Source organism: Chanodichthys erythropterus, chromosome 12 (assembly GCF_024489055.1).
Source record: "Chanodichthys erythropterus isolate Z2021 chromosome 12, ASM2448905v1, whole genome shotgun sequence".
Classification (NCBI taxonomy): domain Eukaryota; kingdom Metazoa; phylum Chordata; class Actinopteri; order Cypriniformes; family Xenocyprididae; genus Chanodichthys; species Chanodichthys erythropterus.
Window position 1 is genome coordinate 43,840,324 of NC_090232.1, and position 24,914 is coordinate 43,865,237.

The following is a 24,914-nucleotide window of genomic DNA, read 5'->3' on the forward strand; positions in this document are numbered from 1 at the left end:
GATACCTTTTTTAAGGTGCATGAATGTTGTCTTTCTGTAGGTTCTCTGAAGTCTCCTCAATGGTCGCACTGGATGCTGAAACAGGAGACATCACTTTGACCTCTGACCTTAGCGGGGTCATAGAAGACACGCTGCTAAACCTTACTGCTATAGCAACAGATCATGGAACACCACCAGAATCTGATGAAGGTTTGGGTTTCATAACAACATTGTTGATCTTTCTTAGCAGTAAGAAATAAAAATCTCCAGTATAGTGTGATCCCACCTAAATACTATACGAGTATGTCCACAAAGAAGCAGAAAATGCTGGTGCTAATGCAGTGCTAGTGTTAATGAGGTTAATGCCAATATTTAATATTTATTGAGTTAAAATTGGGGGGCAATTTCACATGACTGGAATAATAACTGACCAAATAATTGTATGGAGCTACAATAGCCTCAAAATTAGTTTATTTACAAAATACGATCAACAAATGCATAAGCTTATATCATAGACTGTAAAAATATATGTCCGTGACGTCACCCATAGAGTTCTGAACAGCAGTTTTGAAGCGAAAATGAGGCCGCGGCCATCTTAGCTGCGCGTCACCGCACGTCACTCCCGGATAACTGAAAATGGGCAAAGAGGCGGGGAAGTGGTTTGAGCTGATGTGATTGGTTGCTGAAACCACGCCCGCTTAGCTCGACATGACCACGTTAGCAAGCAAAGGAGCTATATATCTAGATACTATCTAAATTATTAATAAACATAAGTTTTAACATCAGAAAGTTCTAAAGGTTTACTGTCAATTTACGGTGTTTTTTTAAGATATAGATGCTCCAACACCAGTAATTTGTGTTGGGTGTGCAAATAACAACATGGAACATCAAATGGGACTTCATACCTTTATAGAGATCACGAGATGAATCCAATCTGTGGCACTTGGGTAAAATATAAATGTCCATTGCAAAACAAAAAAAAAAAAACATTTCACATTTCTTCTGAATGATCTGCTCTCTGTCATCGTTCTTCAAGAAAGGATGCAATCTGAGCAGCGATCGTATCTAACAAATGAGCCTGTGTCCAAAGTATATTTTTTTCAAAATAGTGCAGCAGTTTTAGTTATAATATCCAAGCAGTGCTGTCAGAGTTGTATATCCTCCCGCCATTGTCATTGTAGTTAATCTCGCAATCAAAACTTTCAGCCAATGCCACGATCCAACAACGTGTGTTCTGTGTCTCTTCCCCATGCATGCACACAGACACACATCAGTCTCGAATATTATGCAGCAAGCCATATTTTATAATTGTATAAAATAATCGAGAAAAAAAGCACAAAAACGGCTGAGATGCCAAATTCAGCGGCAGCTGAGGTAAAGTGACGGCTCACAGACAGCAGCGCACTCTACCTGTCACTCAAGTGACCACGCCCTTAATTATGCAGAACTTTAAGGCTTAATATAATTTAAACGGAAAAGTTATAAAAAAATTCACCCCCCTCAGAGTTGTCATGAAGGGCAAAAATAGCAGTATAGACCAAAACCACAATTTGAACCAACTTGTAAACATGTTTTTTTCTGCTGTAAACTTGGCCAATTTAACAGGGGACTCTATGAGATTCTGCTCTCTTTTGGAGCCTGTCCCTAGCGGCCAGTCGATGAATCGCAGTTTAAGTTACTTCCGTATTGGCTTCACGAGAGAAAGGGGGAGGTTGCCGCTTGGCTTATACATACTATATATTTACAAACTCATAATTCTATTTCAAAAAACACTATATGCAAATGCACAACCAAATTTACATTTGGAAAATAAGAAAAATTTAAAAATTCACAGCAAAATTCCCAGTGTTAAATTAACACTCCTCAGTATACATAAGTGTCCACACTACAGGTTGTTAAAAGTAACACTGAAGCAGTGTTAAAATTAATAAGATAATTAAGAGATTAATTAAGTGATGATTGACCATTATTGAAGACACCTGATGATAACATGCAGAATCACTGAAGGAATGAGAAACCGCAAGAACAGAAAAAAAGAGACACACAACAACTAAAACTGACTTCCACTTCTTGCACTTATTACTGATCATTTTAACGTTATATCTTATTGAGAATTAACAGAAGTTTAGATGTTGATGTTTTTATGTAACGTTTCGTTTTAAATCGACATGATAGAGGTCAGGGTTTGCTTTAGCAGGGCTCTTGACCCTTTTCTTTTTAATATTTGTCTTTCTTTGGCTGTTTCAACTTTGTGTTTATGAAACACATTTGTTGTGGTAAGAGAAAATATGATCAGGTCACAATATATTTGGATGATGACGACATTATCATCATGTAACAATCCGATTCATTCTTGATATGTAATTTTAGGTGGTTGTAGCTATGTGATTTTACAGCTTGAGATCCAACAGCAATATGAACAATTTCAGCAAAAAAACAGCAAAACAAGCTAATGTTACAACAAAACAAAACAACAGCAAAATAAAAGCAAACAGGAACAATCAATGAAAATTACAGCTGCATAATTTATTAATGCAGCAATGCATGATGGGAGTCATGGATGAGTTTTGATTGGCTCTCATCATGCACTGCAACATAAAGCACTTTAATTGTCACCATTGTTGAGATTCATATGCTTCAGATATATAAAACTTCAGGTTATAAAAGCACTGCTGAATCTTAAGCAGAAAAAAAATAAATAAATAACTGCAGTTAAAGGCAATGCATGATGATTGTGTCATCATCAAAACACATTACAACAAACGTTCACATGCGAACAACTCATGCTTACGATGCTTTTGGGAAACACAGCCCAGATCAAGGTTTCTCTAACCATAACAAATGTGCCAAAGAAAAACGTGTATTAAAAAGTAAAGGGTCAAGAGCCCAACTAAAGCATATACCGATCACCATCATGGTGACTAAAACTAACCCTTCATTAAAACATTAATATCTAAACTTCTGTTAACTGCTCGTCGTCAAACATTTCAAAAATATTCTTATTCCCCTGAAAGATTTGCGCACGTCTCTGTCTCAGTCTGCCTACTGGCAACTCGTAACCACTTGAGAGACCTCTCGAGCTGGGAGAGTAAGAGTGATTCTTAGCTTTAAGAAATTTGATAACTTGCTTTTATGCTTATGTTTGAAAGTAGGAGTAAATTTCATGAATTCTCAGCACTTAAGACTAAAATGACACTTTGAGAAGCTTGATAAATACGGGCCCAGTTTGACTATTTCTGTCATCTACAAAAGTTCTTATCAAGAGTTAATCAAACGGTATCTTTTGTACAGAGTATCTTTTCGTAACAACAGCCGAGCAGCTGATCTTTCATTTCCAATGTGTATATCAAGGTATTCTCTTGAAAAGTCTTTACTGTCAAATATGTGTTGAATGTACACTTTTAGGAATTTTACTAATTATTGTGAATTTATCTGAGAATATTCTTAAATAAGGAAATCTATTCGGTGATTGGTCCATGCCTATGTCGTGTGGACACATATGTACACTGAGGGTTGTTAATTTAACACTGGGGATTTTGCTGTGTACAAGTATATTTGCACATCTCGGAATATTTCTATGTATACAAATTGATTGTTGAATCTGGATTTGCAAATTGTGTGTATTTGTGGATCACTGTGAATTTGTAGGTGTATTTTGTGAGTGTGAATTATCTTATTGATTTGTAAATTATATTTTAGAATTGAATACATTTTTAGACCATTTCAGCTCCATAACAAACAGTTTAATTTATTCACTTTAGGATTTTAGGCTTTTGATATATTTTGTTTAGATATCAGCACAAATTAGTTCTGAAATCTGCTAAAACACTGCCTGCACAGTCATTCAAAGCGGTGCACTGCAGCTTGTGGACATGTCGTGGTACATTTGTGACCTAAACGTGCCCTTGGTTTGCATGTAAAAATCAACTGGGCTCAATGGAACTAACATGTCAAGATTAACATCTTTTTTCTCTCTGTAGCCGAAATCTTGATCTACTTCAAAATTGCTCCTTTCACTGAAAGTGTGGCTTTTGAAAGCTCCTCCTACAACTTCACAATAAAGGAGAATGAACCTGAGGCCTCAATAGTGGGCAAGGTCAGGGCATTAACAGGTAATCCAGTGGTTATGGTCAGATATAACATGAAGTCAAACAAGGATGTCTTCTCTGTGGATGGTGAGGGAAGCATAAAAGCTCTCAGACCGCTGGACAAGGAGGAAGAAGAGTGGTACATCCTTACAGTAGAGGCCATAGACTCCAGAACTCCTCCAAACACTGCAGAGACAATGGTATTATTCTTACTTCAAATTAAGGCCAGAAACAAACAATTACACAATTTATGTTAATGCACAATGTTCTTTGTTACAAGTAAAAAAATTATGTAAATGCTCACTGTATCCTCCATTACTGCATCACTGGGAATGCAATTTACCTTGGATTTGCATTCTGACACATTTCAGAATATGACACAAGCTTGTGCTAGAAATGTTAGTGTTCACATGCTTACATAGAGAATCTTTCTGAAGTCTTACTCTTCAAGCACGTCAGAGCCAAAGTTTCTCTTCTCAAAAGAAAGCTGGCACAGAGAATTTGACTTACTTTCTCTCACAATCTTCAGGTCAGCGTTCAGGTTGAGAACGTGAATGAGGCTCCCGTGTTTGATGCTGAAATATATAAAGCAGAAATTTTCAGTATCTCTCCATACAAATTCCCTATAGTGAAGGTCCAGGTAAGTGTGCTTTGGTATAGACATCAGTTATCAAATGCAGTGGATGTACTCAGATCTATTTTGTAATTAGTGGTGTTCACTAAGGCAAACATTACAGTTATTGTTGCTTAAGACACTCTTAAAAAAGGTTCAGTGGGGTGGGGGTTCTTTGAACATTGTGTAGATTGGGCTCATATAAGTAGTCTTCACTGAGGATTTTGCTGTGTCTATTACACATTTCAGCATCTACTGTTAAAACTTATAACAGTTACAATATCTTATCCTTTGGATTATTTAGAACAAGCTGATCTTCTGCTGTAGAATTACAGTGCTGCTGTAATCAATAATGTAAATAATGATTATGTGAAAACATAACCAACACCACCTGATTATCTTTTTCTTTGCTTGTCTGGCTGTTATTACTCATTTACAACAACCCAAATATAACATTAAAAAGTCAAGGGTCAAGAGCTCAACTAAAGCAAACACTCATATCCATGATGGTGGCTTAAAAATGGTGATTTTCTCCTTTGGTGATTCTGCTTGTGATCATCAGGTGTCTTCAATAATGGTCAATCATCACTCAATTAATCACTTAATTATCTCATTAACTTTAACACTGCTTCAGTGGGTGGAATAAAAAATATGACAGGACTTTTACTTTCTGACCCCTGTACTTTACACCTCTGGTTATTTAAAATTGTTTATAGTGATAAAGTATGTTTACAAGCTGTTTAATTCATAAAATCTAAAAATGAATTAAAACTAAATCCATAAAATGGTCCCATGATGGGAACCCCTAAAAAGTTCTATATATTAAGTGCCTGACAGAACCTTTTAAGGTTCTATATAGAACTTTTTCTTCTAAGAGTGCTGTCTATCAAAATATTACCAAACAGTGAACTTACCAAATGAAGATAGATAACCAGGCTCAGAATTGTATATTTAATGGCTATTAATAAACTTGAATTGTTAATCACAATTGATTTGATTTTTTTGTAATAAAAGTGGTTGAAATGTGGTCTTGTGTCCCTCAGGCATCAGACCCTGATGTGGGCGAGAGCTCAGAACTGCAGTATTCCCTGCAGGAGTCCACAACTCTGCTGGATGTAGAGCCAAACACTGGTCAGATCTACGTACTGGATGCTTCTAGCTTTGGAGGCAATCTGTTCACCTTTCATGCTAAAGCCACTGATAAACATGGACTGTCCACGACTACAACAGTACAGGTGAGAGAGAGAAAATAAGAGAAAGCTTTTGGAAGACTGTTTCAAATGATTAATGGCATTTTGATTGAGAACTGAACAAAAACAGAGTAAAACTGAGTAAAACAGAGCAGTCAATGCAAAGACTGAGTTCTTGTGTTTGTTACCTCCAGATCGAAGTGAAACAAAGTGTACATCGAGACAGCGTCTCAGTAATCTCTCTAAACCAGCCCGTATACATAGTGGAGAAGATGATACCAGAAATGGAAGAGTGAGTAATCATTATTGAAACGTGTTATTGAGACAGAAAAAGAGCATTTCCATTTGTGAAGTGAAGCGTTAATGTGTTTTGAGCTAAGAGTTCTATTCCACGAAAAAATAAATATAATACTAAATAAACAAAAACATGAATGCATATGACATTTCCAAGTCTTTTTAATCACCTTGTCTGTAGAACAGACTGAAATTTACTCCATTATTTACTGAAAAGCTTCTTGTGAACTTATGTCAGGGTAATAAATTAAAGAACTAGATTGATCATGAGGAAAATATTGTTTTAAAGGTTTAATTCAACCAAACATTCTGTCATTAATTACTCACTCTCATGTTGTTCTACACTGGTAAGACCTTTATTCATCTTCAAAACACAAATGAAGACCTTTTTGATGAAATCTGAGAGGTTTCTGTCCATCCATTGGGAGCAACACAATTTACACTCTCATGGTCCACCACGGTAGTAAAGACGTCATTAAAGAAATCCATGTGACTCCAGTGGTTTAACCTCAATTTTATGAACCACTGGAGTCACATGGAGTGCTTTAATGATGTCTTTCCTACCTTTCTGGACCTTGAAAATGATACCCAGCTAACAGAATTTTGTTATAAGAACTTCTCTAAATGTTGTGTTGGTTCTGAGAACGTAAACAACGTCCAGTTTTCTTGACGTTAGAGGAACATTTTTTATAAGGTATAATGTTCCTCGAATGTTCTTTCAACTTAATTTTGATTTAAAATAAAACATTCTAGGAACGTTGATTTATAACGTTCCATGAACATGAAAATGTTCAGTTTCCTTAATGTTAGTAGAATGTTATTTAAAGGTTAGTATGATGTTCCTGAAACATTCTTACAATCATTTCAATCAAAAAAAATAAATAAATTCTGTTTTAAAAACTGGACTGAAGTCAGGGAACTACACTAACCTTTTCCACTGGTGGCACTTGCGCTACTAACTTTTTCAGTTACTGGCGCAAAACATGATTTGGTTGCACAAATTATTTATAGTAAGCCACTCTGGATAATAATGAACAATAATGAAACTGTATTGCATACAGATGTGCTTTTTATTTTACATGCCATCTTTTAAACCACATGCCTTCTTCTTTTCTTTAACATTGGTTGGGATAGATTTACTGCAAAAAAAAAAATACAGTACACAATAAAGTGCAAAATGAATTTCTTTTAAATTTCAACATGCTATGGTTAGCACAGATGGGCAGACTCCTGAACTCTTAAGGAAAAATAAAATAAATATAATCCATAAAATAATATAATAATAGATTTTCAGCAGCTATTGGCTTTTTTGTATTAAAGATACAAAAAAAAGAAGAAATTTTGGCACAGGTCTTTTGCTTGAGAGTGTCTGAGATTACTCCAATAAATTCAGCACATGATTTGTGGTTAGCGTATGTTGGATTAATGGCCACCCCGTTCTTCTTCAAAAGAATAATTTGCGATTTAAGTTTGGTTAAAGGCATTTCCTCTTTGGCTATATTATAAGCTACATTGAACTTAATTATCAATTCAGATTCTTCACTTGCTCGTTTTGCTAAATCTTGACGCCAAAATGCAGTGGGGAGTGCTGCTGCGTCACGGGATATGTACCTGTCTCTACACTTCACGTGCTTCATACGGTCATTGTGAAGCTTCAATGATTCGTGTTTGAATTGTTTTGACGCAGTTACAAATTTGGACAGTCCAGCAATTGAAGGCCCACAGAATTTACAGTACACACAGTGCATTGCCCTGTCTTGGTACCTTAACCACTGGTATTCTTCGAGCCACTGGTGTCGAAATTCATATGTCCGTATCATTTTTCCCGCGTGTGCTTTCCCTGACGAATCCTTCTCAGCCTCATCATTCTCACTCACAGGCTCCGTTTGACACGTCGCATCGACATGGTTCTGTTACACTTGAACTTCCCTTCTTAAAATAGGAGTCAATTGTCCGCTTCATTTCAACACGTACAGATTGTAGGCTATGTTGAGATATATATGCGATTGCTGCGTGTGTCTTAACGAGAGGTATATTTTTTTAAATCAACGTTAGGCTACGCCTCGCCTACACCATTCTGGGAGGGGGCGGTCACGGGGTTGAAGCCAACTTGTGTTGAATGCTCAGAGCACGTTATAAAACGTATTCTTAAAATACACATTTCTGTTTTAATAAATGCTCATAGTAAATCATAGCATATTGCCTAAAACATAAGGTAGGTACAAAAATAATCAGTGATACATTTGCGACCCCATAGAAATTAGGGTCGCAATGGCATTTCAAAAGGTCGCATATGCGATTATTTTGATCACAGTGTAGTTCCCTGGAAGCAGAGGTGGAGATTCCAGGGGTCAGAAAGTAAAAGTCCTGCCATATTTTCATTCCACCCACTGAAGCATTAATGAGATAATTAAGTGATTAATTGAGTGATGATTGCCCATTATTGAAGACACCTGATGATAACAAGCAGAATCACCAAAGGAGAAAATCACAATTTTTAAGTTACCATCATCGAGGTCAGGGTTTGTTTTAGTTGAGCTCTTGATCCTTGACTTTTTAATAGTACATTTTGTTTGGGCAGTTTAAACTGCATTAAAACCAAACAGACAAGCAAAGTTAAAAGATGATCAGGTGTTGTTGGTTATGTTTTTACATAAACATTGTTTGATCTGAATCACTGAACTCATTTAGAGCCCAATCTCTGAGTTAGTTTTACATTATTGATTACAGCAGCACTGTGATTCTGCAGAAGATCAGCTTATACAATACATTTTTTTAAGAGTTCTGATTTAAAAAAAAAAGTAGAGCTCATTTAAACACACAGACATCAAGAATCATCCTGTGAATCTCAACAGTGGTGGCCATCATAAAGCATGTTGCAGTGCATTCTGGGAGCCACCAATCAAAATTCATCCATGGCTCCCATCATGCATTGCTGCATGAATAAATTATGAGCTTAATTGTCTTAGTAATTTCATTTATTCTTACTATTAAAATGTTGCTGTTTTTCTGTGACTTTTTAGTAGCTTGTTTTCTAATGTTCAGAGTTGATCTGTTGATCAGAATATGTTGCTTGTCACCGTTGTTGAGATTCACAGGCTGATACTTGATGTCTGTGTGTGCCTAAAATAATTTTTTTTTTTTTTTTTGTGATAAGGACAACTTTTTAAAAAAAAAAAATCTGTATTGTATAAGCTGTTCTTCTTCAGAATCACAGTGCTGCTGTAATCAATAATGTAAAACTAACTCAGAGATTGGGCTCTAAATGAGTTCAGTGATTCAGATCAAATAATGTTTATGTAAAAACATAACCAACAACACCTGATCATCTTTTAACTTTGCTTGTCTGTTTGGTTTTAATGGAGTTAAAACTGCCCAAACAAAATGTAATATTAAAAAGTTAAGGGTCAAGAGCTCAACTAAAACAAACCCTGACCTCCATGATGGTAACTTAAAAATTGTGATTTTCTCCTTTGGTGATTCTGCTTGTTATCATCAGGTGTCTTCAATAATGCTCAATCATCACTCAATTAATCACTTAATTATCTCATTAATGCTTCAGTGGGTGGAATAAAAATATGGCAGGACTTTTACTTTCTGACCCCTGGAATCTCCACCTCTGCCTGGAAGTGGTACTTTTTGTTACCTCCTCTTAGTGTTATGAGTTATTTACACCAACTTATAGTGTGATCTTTTTCTCAGATCCATGGAGAAAGTTTTAGGCTGGACTGTGAAAATCCTCAGTGTGAGAGCTGAGGATGGGAATGAGATGCGCACCATTCTCAGAGAATCTACAGACAAAACTTATGTCAGTTTCATTGCCATGGACTCCAGTGGAGCTGTCATCAAAGCCACAGAGGTCAAAGTGTAAGTTGAACGAATATCAGTTTATTTAGACTCTTCTAATGTGAAAGCTGATGTGGAAATGTGTAAGTACAAAAAAACATGTTTACAATAAATACAGTTATAATTGTTGTGCTTTGACTTTGTCAATCGTAATTTTGATCAGATATAAAACTGATCTTAGATCTGAATACATTAATTTTCTTTTTAACTTTGACTGCCCACTGCTACTATCACATTCTGAAATGTCTACTAAATGTTTTTGAGTATTTTATGATTGCAAAAGAATGACTTGCCATTGAATAAAAAATATTGTATGTGAACTCTTCCTCTCCTATATACAGTATATAACAAAGATTTTTGACTGACCTAACACTATGTAAAAAAAAACAACCCAGCAAATGAGTTAATGTATAAAACCCAACAAGTGTTCTGTCCATGATCTTGCAAGGATACCAGTAACTGATTTGAATTAAGTGCAAGTGCTGCAATTGTATGATTACACATACCTATGACATCACAATACACAGATATCCACCTTGAAAAGTATTCCCCCTCAAAATTATGATTTATATATACTTATTTATATATACTTTATGTAAGTACAATATCAAAAGATATTGTGTTCACATTTCCAGCTGGCCAGCTTGTCTGAAGTATATCTGTTTTATAGCAAGTAAAGATCGAAACAACATTAACCGCGTTAATCAATATCACTTTTGCACCCGCAATTAATGTTGAAATGGCATTGAATCAATGTTATAATGTGATGTTGGTTCAACATCATGCTTGCACTCTCAGAAAATAAAACACAACTACAACTCAACAAAGGATGTATTTTGGTAAACACTGTTACAAAGACCACAAACTCACACAAAAAGCTAAGAGTCAAACTGCCCAACTAAAGGCAACACTGACCACCAAAATGGTGGCCAAACATTTTCAATAAAACATCAACATCTAAACCTGTTAATTCTCAAAAACAACTTCTGTTGAGATCTTGAGAGATTTAATGTCTCCTTTTGCAAGCATGATGCTGAACCAACATTACATTGTAACATTGATTCAATGCCACTATCATTGTTTTTTGTTGAAATTTCATCATTTTTTTCAACATTAATTGCGATCAATTAATGAACATTAACATTGATTTAACTATATTTTGATCATTGCTGGCTATCTGGGATATAATTAGGATGAGAGTTTTATGAGCAGCATCTTAAATATGTTCACTCCAACAGGAAACTGGACACTGAGCACAAAGTTTTAAAGTCTGAACTGGAGAGCGTTTTTGGTCCTGGTTTGGAAATCAAAGTGGAGGACAGTTCTGGAAACTCTGAAGTTCAAGCAGATACAATCACTCTAGGTGTTCTGCTGGTTATAATCGGTGTGACTTCAGCATCAATTATTATATATCTTGTCAAGTAAGTTATTACTGGCCATGTAAGTGCTATCTATCTATCTATCTATCTATCTATCTATCTATCTATCTATCTATCTATCTATCTATCTATCTATCTATCTATCTATCTATCTATCTATCTATCTATCTATCTATCTATCTATCTATCTATCTATCTCGGAAAATAAAGTACATAATTGTACCTTTAGGGGTACAATGGCTTGTCACTGGGGCTGTATACAAATTTGTACCCTTGTGATTTGAACCTTAAGAGACCAGTTTTGTACCTTTGGTGACAATTTTGTACCTTTATTTAACAGTTCAAAAACTGACCCTTCAAAAAGGGCACAAAATTGGCTTTGACAGCGTACAATCGTTGACTATAATGAGATATATATATATTTCACACACACACACGCTGAATTAAAATCAGAATTTATTAAATCCTTTTCATTTTCACATTTTACAACATTTCATTTTAAACAGAATTTTGTCATAAGAACGTTCTCTAAATATTCAGTGTTGGTTCTGGGAACATTAAAAAAAGTCCAGTTTACTTGACGTTACAGGATCGTTTTTATAAGGTATAATGTTCCTCAAACGTTCTTTCATCTTAATTTTGATCTGAAATTCAACATTGTAGGAACATTGATTGGTACAAAGGTGTAAAGTCCAGGGGTCAGAAAGTAAAAGTCATGCCATATTTTTCATTCCACCCACTGAAACAGTGTTAAAGTTCATGAGATAATTAAGTGATTAATTTAGTGATGATTGAGCATTATTGAAGACACCTGATGAAAACAAGCAGAATCACCAAAGGAGAAAATCACAATTTTTAAGCCACCATCATGGAGATGAGTGTTTGCTTTAGTTGAGCTCTTGACCCTTGACTTTTTAATGTTAGATTTTTCTTTTTACTAAGTTATTACAGCTGAACAAGCAAACAGAAAAAATGATCAGGTGGTGTTTGTTATATTTTCACATAATCATTATTTGATCTGAATCACTGAACTTAGAACCCAATCTCTGAGTTAGATTTACATTTTTGACAGTAGCACTGTGATTGGTCGCATCACAGCCTGCCTGACAGCCATTTCTGCCTGGATGAAGGACCACCACCTTCAACTCAACCTTGCAAAAATGGAACTGCTTGTGATCGGTGCAAACCCAACACTTCATCACAACCTTTCAGTTCAACTTGGGTCTTCAACCATTACTCCTTCCAGGACAGCCAGAAACCTTGGAGTGGTGATGGATGATTGTTTAAGCTTCTCAGATCATGTTGCTACATCGGCCTGGTCCTGCAGATTTGCCTTGTACAACATCAGGAAGATTAGACCCTTCCTATCGGAGCATTCCACACAAATTCTTGTCCAAGCTCTTGTTCTATCCAGACTGGACTACTGTAATGCTCTCTTGGCTGGCCTTCCAGCATGCACTGTCAAGCCTCTGCAACTGATCCAGAATGCTGCAGCAAGACTGGTCTTCAACGAGCCAAAGCGCATGTCACTCCTCTCTTCATCAGTCTGCACTGGCTGCCAGTAGCTGCTCGCATCCAATTCAAGGCTCTGATGTTTGCCTACAGAACGGCCGCTGTCTCTGCACCGGCATACCTTAACTCACTACTTCAGACTTATGCACCCTTCAGAAACTTGCATTCTGCAAGTGAACGGCGCCTTGTGGTGCCATCACATAGGGGCAAAAAATCACTCTCACGGACCTTCTCCGGGTCTGTTCCTGGCTGGTGGAATGACCTATCACGCTCTATCCGAGCAGCTGAATCTTTAGCCACTTTCAAAAAAATGCTAAAGACGTATCTTTTTCGTCAGCACTTGACCCAGTAGTAGTAGCACTTACCTTGACTAATATTCTTCTCCTATCTGTGTATTTATTTATTTAAAAAAAAAAAAAAAATCGCTATGAGCACTTTACTGTCATAACTGTGACTTCACTCAGCACTTACTGTTGTTCTCATGTTGATTTGATTGATTCTAACTGTTCTCATTTGTAAGTCGCTTTGGATAAAAGCGTCTGCTAAATGACTAAATATAAATGTAAATTCTACAGCAGAAGATCAGCTTTATCAATTTAATCTGAATAATTTCTTAAAAGTTATTCATTTAGACACACAGACATCAAGAATCATCCTGTGAATCTCAACAGTGGTGACCATCATAAAGCATGTTGCAGTACATTCTGGGAGCCACCAATCAAAATTCATCCATGGCTCCCATCATGCATTGCTGCATCAATAAATTATGAGCTCAATTGTCTTAGTAATTTCCTTTATTTTTGTTATTTTCTTTCTGTTTTTATGTGACTTTTTAGTAGCTTGTTTTTTTAATGTTCAGAGTTGATCTGTTCATCAGAATATGTTGCTTGTCACCGTTGTTGTTTTTGTTTTTTTTTGGATCAGAACAAATTTTGAGAAATCCTTCAGATTATATTGAGAAAGCTGATCTTGTGCTGTCGGATCACAGTGCTGCTGTAATCAATAATGTAAAACTAACTCAGAGATTGGGCTCTAAATGAGTTCAGTGATTCAGGTCAAATAATGATTATGTGAAAACATAACCAACATCACCTGACCATCTTTTTTTCTTTGCTTGTCTGGAAGTTACGAGTCAGTGACAACAGCCCAAACTAAATCCAATATGAAAAAATCAAGGGTCAAGAGCCCAACTAAAGCAAACACTCATCTCCATGATGGTGGCTTAAAATAGTGATTTTCTCCTTTGGTCATTCTGCTTGTTATCATCAGGTGTCTTCAATAATGTTCAATCATCACTCAATTAATCACTTAATTATCTCATTAACTTTAACACTGTTTCAGTGGGTGGAATGAAAAATATGGCAGGACTTTTACTTTCTGACCCCTGGACTTTACATCTCTGGATTTGTAACATTCCAAGAACATAAAAATGTTCAGTTTCCTTAATGTTAGTAGAATGTTATTTAAAGGTTAGTGTGATGTTCCTGAAACATTCTTTCCATCATTCAAACACCTGCTGTGAACAAACACTGAAAGTAAGAGAAATAAGAACACAAACTACAACTTTCTTCAGCCACAGCCTTAGATGAACTGAAGATAAAAGACATTAAATCTCTGAAGATCTGATTAAACAACTCCACAAACAGCATTACCAGCTTCACTTATTACTAACCAGACTGACTTTATTTGTGTCACACGTCTACAGAAGCTCTTGTTGAGAAATAACAGAAGTTCAGATGTTTCGTTTGAGGTCATCATCATTGAGATCAATATTTGAGTTGAGCTCTTGACACTTTTTTGTGTTGAGTTGCTTCTTTATGAGCAATTGCAGGTGGTTTCAGAAAACATTTTTGCATTGATAGATCTGGGGCCGTATTCACAAAACATCTTAAGGCTAAAAGTAGCTCCTAACTTGCTGATTAAGGAGAAACAAAAAAAGTAATAATTAAAAATAATGAGCGTGTCAGTCCTAATTTTATGACTCCTAAATTTTTGCTCTAAGAGTATTTCACAAAGCATTTTAGCACTAAAACTAGCTCCTAAATCTGTGAAACGTTAGGAGTAGTCAAGAGGACTCCTAAGTCACTACCCCGCTAGAAATTTTATGTTCCCAGAACATTCTCAGAACGTCCCCACTGGTGTTGAGTAACATTCCCACTATGTTCACAGACGGTCACGATGTGGAGTTCTTTTAAGGTTTGGGGGACGTTATTTGGTGGACCTTCAGGGAACATTCAAGACATTCTCTGAACGTTTAGGGAATCATACTTTATTTGGAAATGTTCTCAGTACGTCCCCGCTGCACTTGTCAAAAACCTGACTAATAAAAGTGGCTGTTCAAACAAAAACTATTTTCACTTAAAGCTCTTTACAGGTATTTCCAGGATTAATATTATGAAACCTTTTCTTTAAATTGCAAATCTCTTGCATTAAATCATTAGCTGACAAAAACACACACATGAGCTAAATGTAACTGCTGTATCACTGCACCAGCAACTACACAGTTATTGTCTTAGAATAAAGCAACATGCAACAGAGCATCAGTGTTTCTGGATCATCACTGACTGAAGCACAGGAGCTACCCTTCAGCACAATGGTGACACATAAAAAACAGATAACACAAACAACATTAAACAATAACTGGGGTCGCATTCACAAAACATTTTATCTTACCACTAAGAATTCTCCTAAATAGCAGTAAAAATTCTTAGCTAAGAGTTTTCTCTTAAAACCTACTCACAAAGCTGCTGAAACAAACTTTTACGTCAAGAGTCAGGAGCCCAACTAAAGCAAGCGCTTACCTCTGTAATGGTGACATTTAAATTTTGATAAAACATAAACACCTCATTAAGAAGATTTGTATGAAAGAAACAAAGTCAGAGTGGTTTGTAAGAAGGTGCTGAGATCTGAGTTTTGTGAGGTCACCATTGTGCTGAAGGGTAGCTCCTGTGCTTCAGTCAGTGATGATCCAGAAACACTGATGTTCTGCTGCATGTTGCTTTATTTAAAGACGGTAACTGTGTAGTTGCTGGTGCAGTGATACAGCAGTTTCATTAATCCAGGCATGTGTTGTTCTCAGTTAAAAGTTAACAACGTTATCAGTTAACAACGTCCTTAACACCAGTGGGGAAGTTCTGAGAATGTTCTTGTAAAATGTCTAGCGGGGATAGCGCCACTGCCATACAAAGAACCCGTTAAGCCTCTGTATAGTTCTTTAAATGAGAACCACTGCTGGTGCTATATGGCACCTCTTGTGGTTCTACATAGCACCATATGACAAAGGTGCTATATAGCACTTAAAAAGGTTCCCCTATGATTACGAGCCAAAGAACCATTTTTGGTGCTATATAGCACCATTTTTGTTTAGAGTGTGTGCCAGTGGTTTTCATTAGTTAGTGTGTATATATATGTGTATATATATATATATATATATATATATATATATATATATATATATATATATATATATATATATATATATATATATATATACTATTAACTGTATATACTAGTTTAATTAGTGACACTTAGCCTATATTTTAAAACCTTTATGGCAACAATATGGCAACATTTTATTTTGAATAGGGCAACATTTGTATTTTTAAACCTTTATTTTAATATGGAAACATGACACCTCATATTTCTATGATTAAATCGCTGACTCCTCCCCATCAGCCAATCACTGTGTGTTTACTCCATAGCAACGAGGTCAACCCCGCCCTTACTCTTAGCTTAAAGGGCATATTGCAGGTTAGAGCTTTAGTGATTCAATGTGTAGAAAAATAATGTATGAAATAGATTTTCTTGAAAAAACACGCATAAATACGCTACATAGGCTTCTGGAGTCGTTTTTTGTGAGAGAATTTTACTTCTGCATCTGAAAAATGCCAAATCGGACGTGACGTCACTGAAGGGAACGCGATCAATATAAACAATGGATCGCAATGACAGTTCGGATGCTGAGGAAATTGTAAATGCTTATTTATACTCGTATAACTATCCACAGCCATACAATTAGCCTGCTATGTGGTCAAGAGAGCAGGGACAGGCCAGAATTAGACAGAATAACAGTCAAAAGAGACAAATTGAGCTGTTGTGTGAGGAGAAGCAGTGGAGAACAGGACAAAGACCGGTGTTAACTTCTAGATATAACGTTAGGTAACGACATGTGCTCAGATCACAATATTGTACAGATTATTATCATTAATCAGGCAACAGCAAAGCCATTGGTCATCTAGGAGTAACTGATTACTAATAACAAACTAAACTTTGATCAAGCGTATGTCACACGCGTTAATATCCGTCCACACTAACGTTACGTGATATAGCCGTTTCTCATCACGACTGATTTGGTAGTTAGCAAATGTAATAATCAAACACAAAACTTAAAATGTGCACCGTAAGTCTTCATTGAGCTGCATCTCTGACGGATCCGTGATCATGTCTCCCACCGGCGGCTAAACATATAGTGTTATGTGTTTCATGTTATCCTTTATTCATTAATTCTGTGTTATGAGTTTATTCCGTGCCAATTCACTGATAGTGTGAGGATGACGCCGTGATTATGTAGTTGTGTGAACTTATGTATATATAAGTTTACATAAAAGGCATGCATGAAATTGGAGTATTTACATTACCAGCACATCATTCAAAACTGTTTTGTGTGAGTGTGAGACTGTATGCATGTGTAACGTTACATAATTTGCATTCATCAGTGTTGAAATTGCTTCAAATAAAAACGGTGAAGAAGCATAGCATGTGTAAGTTTATTAATTTAATATAATCATTTACAGAAGTATTACAATGTTGAACTCCATCATATCGCCAGGATGATAATCCTCCAGTCTAAAATGAACGCGTTTTTCGACGCAGATGCAGAAGTGAAGTCCCGTCTCTTCACCTGCACAAAACAAACCCCGGCACGGAAGATAGCAGCATAGTTTTTCTTGTTAGTAAACCTCTGTACTCGATGTCCTGACAGACTGAAGTTTGTGCAAACTCCACATACACAATAATTTACCATTACAATGATAAATAGAATACAAAAACTACCGAAAACAAACTGATTCACGGCCGCTGTTGCTAAATACCAATATATTCTGCACTGAATCAACACTGAGCTCTGCGAACATCTCCCTGTAGTGACGTAAAATGACGCGACACAGAAAAAAAAAGCGTTTTTTACAGAGACCGTCACTTTATCTACGAAATTAATGCCCTTATGTCTCGCAAAACATTTTTAAACCCTGCAGTACCTTTTCATATGGTATTTTTGTACAAGGTTATATATTCATCTAAAAAAAAATGTTAAACCTGCAATATGCACTTTAAGACTTCAGTCTATACCTTAGTAAAAGTTTGTCTCAGCAGCTTTGTGAATAGGTTTTAAAAGAAAACTCTTAGCTAAGAACTTTTACTGCTATTTAAGAGAACTCTTAGTGGTAAGATAAAATGTTTTGTGAATATGGCCCCAGATCATCATGTCTGTTTTAATACTAGATTAAGGACTACATTAAAATGGTTTCCATAACTGCTTTTTTGTGTTGTGTTAGATGATGTTCTCAAGAGCTCAACTAAAGCAGACAATAATCTCCATGATGGTGACTGAAACAAAAACATTTTCAATAAGAAATCAACTAAACTTCTGTTAATTCTCAATAAGAGCTTCTGTAGACGTGTGACAGAAATGAAGAAATAATCTGGTTAGTAATAAGTGAAGCTGGTAATGCTGTTTGTGGAGTTGTTTAATCAGATCTTCAGAGATTTAATGGGGCGGTTTCCCGGAATCAATTTAAAATGAACCAGATTAATTTAAAAACCAACTGTGCTAATGAATAAGCATGAGAGAGGTTGCCTGTAAAACATGGAATGAACCAAGAAAAACGTAAAATTGCATGGAACTGAAAGCAAATTCAAGGAAAAATATAGCTGCAAGCAGCAATTCGGGGCCAAGCCCCAGAAGGGGCAGTAGCGCAATACGGAGCAGGAAGAGCAAAAACAGCAGAAATTGAATGTACATGCTAAACAGCTCGTTCAGAAGGACAGGTGGAAATGAAATGAAAATTAATAGAATTTCAGAGAATGAACACGGAATGAACTAAAAACACTTGTATCTCATTCAAGAGGAATAAAGATTAGTACAATGCTTATTTGGATAAAAAAGGTATCAAAATGACTCATTACACACAATTGTATAAAGGAACCCCACACGGGATTCAAACCCACAACCTCCGGGTCCAATGTCCATTTCTCAACTCATTGCGCCACTGTGCAGGTGAATGTTGGCACACCTGCCGAAGTTCATTAGTTCATGTGAAAATGAACTCAAAATGAAGAATTTTTATAAAACTGCACTGAATGTTATATTTAATAACTACTTTAGATCATTCTGCAGCTCATCATGCTGTAGCGCAATACAGAGCAGGAAGAGGAAAAACAGCAGAAAATGAACAAACATGAAACAGCTGGTTCAGAATTACGGGCGAAAATGAACTCAGAACTTATGTATATAAGCTTAGATGAAAATGAACACAGCATGAAACAAAAAGCATTTATTTCTAATCCAAGAGGCAGTAAAGGAATCAAAACACACTATTTCATAAAACCACTCCACCTGGGATTCGAACCCACTATCTTGGGGTGCAGAGCTCATCAGGTAACTGGCTTTACACATTGAGCTACTTGAGGATGCACATTCAACAATCTGTGGAAGAGAACTTTTAGTGTAAGAAAGAATTTACAAAAAAGCATTACTTAGCATGCTATCCATATTAGCATGCTAAGCTAACTTAATGCTAATGAAGCTCATGGTTAACTTGATAGCTGAAGAGCCACATTAAAGAGAATGACAACTGGTTAGCAAAAAAAAAAAAAAAAAAAAAAAAAGACAACTGGTTAGCATGCTAAGCAATTAGCATGTTAAGCTAACTAGCATAAGACAACAAACACAAGCAAGGTCACATTCAGAGATGAATATCTTGGGAATGGTAGCGAATATCAAAAATCCATTCAGTCATTTCTGTGCGGCTCGGTCCAAAGATCACCTGAGCTGATTTTGGATAAAATTGGACAAAAATTGTAGGAGGAGTAGTGAAAAAATGGAATACTGTACTTTTCAAAATGGCCACTACTGTACTGGGTGGAGTCTTAATGTAAGATATTGAATGTGATCAGTATGAAGAGAGGAATCAGTTGTATTGACATTCATTTTTCTGGAACAAAGGGTTCAAAAGTTATAACCTTTACAAAAGTGAATATTTGAACTGGTGGTGGCGCTATAGACTTAGTCCTAGATACTCCAAAGTTGGTCAAATTACTTTTAATTACTATCACTACAAGCATGCCAAATTTGATAATTTTCCTTCTTATGGTTCATTGATTACCATACAGGGGGAAGAAGAATAACTACGAATTTGGACATAAAGGAATTGCATGTGATAGCTTCAGATTAGACCAGTTTTAGGCAGAATGCCTAGAACAGACACAAGTTCTGCATCTTTTCCTGCCACAGTACCTCATGCGGTCTGGGCATGTGTCACACTGAGTTTCGAACCCACGATGCAGAGCATTCGGGATCCGTGGCGTAACACATTGAGCTAATCAGCCATGCAAGTTCATCAGTATGCTAAGCAGAGGTTTCAGTGTGAGAAAGAGTTCACAAAAAAAAAAAAGCTTCATAGCATGTTAACCATATTAGTATGCAAAGTTATTTAATGCCAACTAAGTTTTGGTTAACCTATTGACTGAAGACCACATTAGAAAGAATAGCAATAGTTTAGCATGCTAAGCAATTACTGTGCTAAGCTAACTAGCATAAGACAACAAACACAAGCAAGGTCACATTCAGAGATGAATATCTCGGGAATGGTAGCGAATATCAAAAATCTGTTCAGTCATTTCTGTGCGGCTCGGTCCAAACATCATCTGAGCTGATTTTGGACAAAATTGACCAAAATTTGTAGGAGGAGTAGCGAAAAAACTGTTTTTCATTTACTTCAATATGGCAGACAGGTACATTTAAGGAAAATGGCAAATGATACATTGTCGGAATCGGCATAAGCCAGGGAATAAAATGACATGAAGCATACACATTTTGGAAAGTGTTTTCAAAAGTTATAAGCGTTTTTGAAATAATCATTACATCTGTGGAACAGTAGGTGGCGCTGTGCTGAAACTTCTCAGGTACCTTCACGACCTTCTAAAGGTCATACATACCAATTTTTGTGAAGATATGTCAAATTGTTTAAAAGATATCGCAATTTATGACAAAATTCAAAATGGCGGACACGTGATACATCCAATATTGACAGAATCGGTATCGTCGGATTCGGCATGATCCAAGGAATCCATAGACACCAAGATCTTGATTTTCTGACAAACTGTTCAAAAGTTATTGGCCAAAATAGCCATTTTTCATATCTCATGACCTGTAGGTGGCGCTGTTCCCAAGTTTGGCATAGACCCTCAGACCATGGTTCTGATGAAGCGTACCAATTTTTGTTTCGATTGCTCAAAGTTTGGCCGAGATACAGCCTCTATACTAATTTCGGGTCGACCTCGTTAACTTCGTGACATCATAACCTTTGAACAAAGATGAATAAAAAAAATCTGTTCAGTCATTTCTGTGCGGATTATCCAAAGATAATCTGATCAAAGATTGGACAAAATTGGACAAATTTTGAAGGAGGAGAAGCGAAAAAAAACAAATACTGTACTTTTCAAAATGGCCGCTACTGTAATGGGTGGAGACTTAATGTAAGAAGTTGAATAGCATCAGCATGAAGAGACGAATCAGATGAACTAAATTTAATTTTTCTATGACAAAGAGTTCAAATGTTAAAACCGTTAGAATGTTGAAATTTTGAACTGGTGGTGGCGCTATAGAGTTGGTTCTAGAGACTCCAAATTTGGTCCAATCACTATTCATGAGCATCTCTACAACTGTGCCAAATTTCATCATTTTCTCATGTTCCGTTGATAGGGCTGCCATAGACTCCCATTCGGGAGGAAGAATAATAATAATAAAAGGGAAAACGTACAATTACAATAGGGGCTACAGCCCCTTCGGGGCTTGGCCCCTAACTATGGCAGAAAAAAAGACTCCAATATAAAAACATGACTAGACTAGAGACATTTATTTTAAAGCAAGCAAAATACATCAGCTGTGAAAAAAAGAAATGCCTGGAAATCTGTTTGTAAGGAAAACTTTTTAAATAGATGAATTCTACATATATATATTATATATATATATATATATATATATATATATATATATATATATATATATATATATTAAGCAAATTATTATTAATGCTTTTGTTTTGTCCTTTAGCAAGAAACTAAACATAACTATTTACACATGCGATAATAAGTGTTGGCAGTCTAGAAATTATACTGGTTTGATCCAAAGCTCTGTTGGTTGCTTGAATACAAAAACATTCTCACACAGAGACCGTTTTCAAAAACTTGCACTTTGAAACCCGTTTTTAAAAGTTTGCAATTTCAGGCCACCAAAACGCTGTTGTTGTGTAAATGAATGGCCAATACGCATAAAACGTTTTCTGAGTTTAAAACAGTGCTGTGTAAACAGCTCCTTAAAGTGTTAAAATAATAGTGCTAAATTGAAGTAGTTTGAAAGAAGTGATGATTGACCATTATTGAAGATACTGATGTTATCAAGCTGAATCACCAGAGGAGAAAATGTCAATTTTTAAGTCACCATCATAATTATCAGGATTTGCTTTAGTTGAGCTCTTGACCCTTGACTTTTTACAATTAGATGATGTAGTTGTAATACATATTTTTGTTGCTTCAGGAAAAAGAAAAATGGCACAGATCCTGACACACCAAGTTTAAATGTTGGCATTGGTTTATCCAAGAGGAGAAGAAGTATTGATTCTCCTGCTAACTTTAACATGTAAGTGCCAAAATATTGTTAAAGATCAGATACAATCAGTCAAACTCATTTGTGAAAAGATTGTTCTCCAATACAATATATGCATCAGTTTCCATGTTTTTATATGCATTGGTTTGTTCTGAGATGTTTGAATCAACATGTTTCGTCTTTTGTTAACAGAAACCCAGAATCCAGAGAGGTAAAGTACCATGCTGTAAGTCATAATTCATTAAGTATAATTTTGTCATTTAACAAGGAATCTAAATTCTTACTTAATTTTTTACTTTTTACTTTTGTCCAGTCTTTTCCCCAGGATGAAGTTAATAATAGATTATGACAGAGAATCTGAGAATGGAAGTGATATCAGTGGAAACAGAATCTATGCCCTCTGAAAGCACCCTGATGGATCAAAGCTCCTCACTTCTTCTCAGTAGTGCACAAGGCTTCATGAACTTATGTCTTGATTGAGGCACATTTACAGCCCTAATCCAAACTTGAGATGACTTTGTAGGCAGCATTTTAAGGGTTGTGTTCCCAACATGGAGGAAACGGCACAAGTATCAGGGCTTCTAAAGACAGAACCAGGCTCTGGGTTACAGCATTATAGGATTAACATCTTTGATCATGTGCACTCAGTTCCAAGATCAGGTGTCATGTGACTCACGATGACATACTCAAGTATGTCAACATATACAACACAGGGTGAATTCCCTTCAAAGAGGAGAGCATCACTCTGCTCCACTCATTACATGTTACTGTCTCATAAGTGACTGTATGGATCACCTGACATGAAGCCAGACGTCACTGACACTTTATTCTGAATTGGAGTGTTTCTTTTTTTAAAGCAGATTTCATACTGAAAAATACAGCTGTTAAAACAGATGTATCTGTCCTGTAGCACAAATAGGAGAACATGGTGCTTGCAACACCAAGATCATGGCCTCTGTGTCTTTGATTTGCATTTGGTAAAAATAACAAAAAATAAAAATGTGTTATGTTATCGATATTTAAATTTGTTAAATTTCCAGGTAACTTGTCAACTAGAGTTGTGACGTTCGCGAACGAACTGATTCTTTTGAACGGCTCATAAACATGAACGATGGGAGCCGAGTCGCGGCTGGAGGGGAGACGTTCTTTCTGTCGTTCATTTTTCCTATGCGTGTTTCACACAGATGCACACAAATGAGCTCCTCCGCGAGACAGAACAGTTATAGGGGGAGGGGCGCACCCAGCGCAGGCCAACCCTTTATAGCGTGATGATATTAGTTATTAGTTGTGCACGCATCCTTCACGTGACTTGAAGGGGCTGATGTCCTATTTGCAAAGTTTACAGTAGTAATAGTATGTAGTATGTAGACATTTCCATTTTATTTATTCTAATTTTATCTACTTTAAATATTTTTTGTTTTCTATCAAAATGTTCTTGTGTGGAAGTGTTTGTAGTAAAAGCTGTTTTGCACAGAAATTCATTGCAGCCGGCTTTGTTTTTGATGTTTATTTGTGAGTAGGTATTGTATGAATACAACGTAGCTTTACACACACACACACACACACACACACACACACACACACTTTGTACTAAAGGTAAATCCAAAATAGTGATGTCACTGTCTAAGCAGAGGGATTTGTGCAACCCTATGGAATATAGTCCACACACGACAAATGAGGTAATAATCAATATTTCAGAATAATTCAAACACAGATATTGGTGTGTGATATCCGAGTTTTAATTATTTGACTACAAATCTCACCTCATCATTCCTCCCAGTGATTATTTCCAGGATAAACTGAGATTCTCCCAAGCTGGCTTCTTAAAACTGACTAAATATTTAAAAAGAGCCAAAAGACCCGTTCTTTTGAACGGCTCTTTGAAAGGAACAGATCGCGAAGATCCGGATCCCCTCAAAGAGCCATAAATCCCATCACTACTGTCAACTTGTCCCATCTAACACTGTTGTTGAGCTTCAGATGCTGAAAGTTGTGTATATTAATAGTGTTTAAGTAACTCAACAAGGGTCAAGAGCTCAACTAAAGCAAACACTGATCTATATGACGGTGACCTCAAACTAAACATTTTCAACAAGACAACATTTAAATCTCTGTTAATTCTCAGGAAGA

General features: G+C 36.2%; 1 protein-coding gene across 3 annotated transcripts in view; it reads left to right on the forward strand.

Annotated features, from left to right (window-relative positions):
• The window catches only part of LOC137032181 (protocadherin-like wing polarity protein stan), a 70,479-nt gene extending 45,881 nt beyond the window's left edge, over positions 1-24,598 (forward strand). Inside the window, exons 16-25 of one of the 3 annotated variants that reach the window (XM_067403814.1) lie at positions 41-189; positions 3,960-4,267; positions 4,597-4,707; positions 5,724-5,915; positions 6,065-6,162; positions 9,867-10,031; positions 11,249-11,431; positions 22,716-22,817; positions 22,977-22,995; positions 23,098-24,598. In XM_067403814.1, coding sequence (XP_067259915.1) covers positions 41-189; positions 3,960-4,267; positions 4,597-4,707; positions 5,724-5,915; positions 6,065-6,162; positions 9,867-10,031; positions 11,249-11,431; positions 22,716-22,817; positions 22,977-22,995; positions 23,098-23,133 — 1,363 coding nt within the window. In that variant the 3' untranslated portion in view covers positions 23,134-24,598. Of the gene's footprint in view, positions 1-40; positions 190-3,959; positions 4,268-4,596; positions 4,708-5,723; positions 5,916-6,064; positions 6,163-9,866; positions 10,032-11,248; positions 11,432-22,715; positions 22,818-22,976; positions 23,011-23,097 lie in introns of all 3 variants that reach the window. The other 2 variants (XM_067403813.1, XM_067403815.1) reach the window with 2 other exon arrangements.
• The last annotated feature ends 316 nt before the right edge of the window (positions 24,599-24,914 follow it).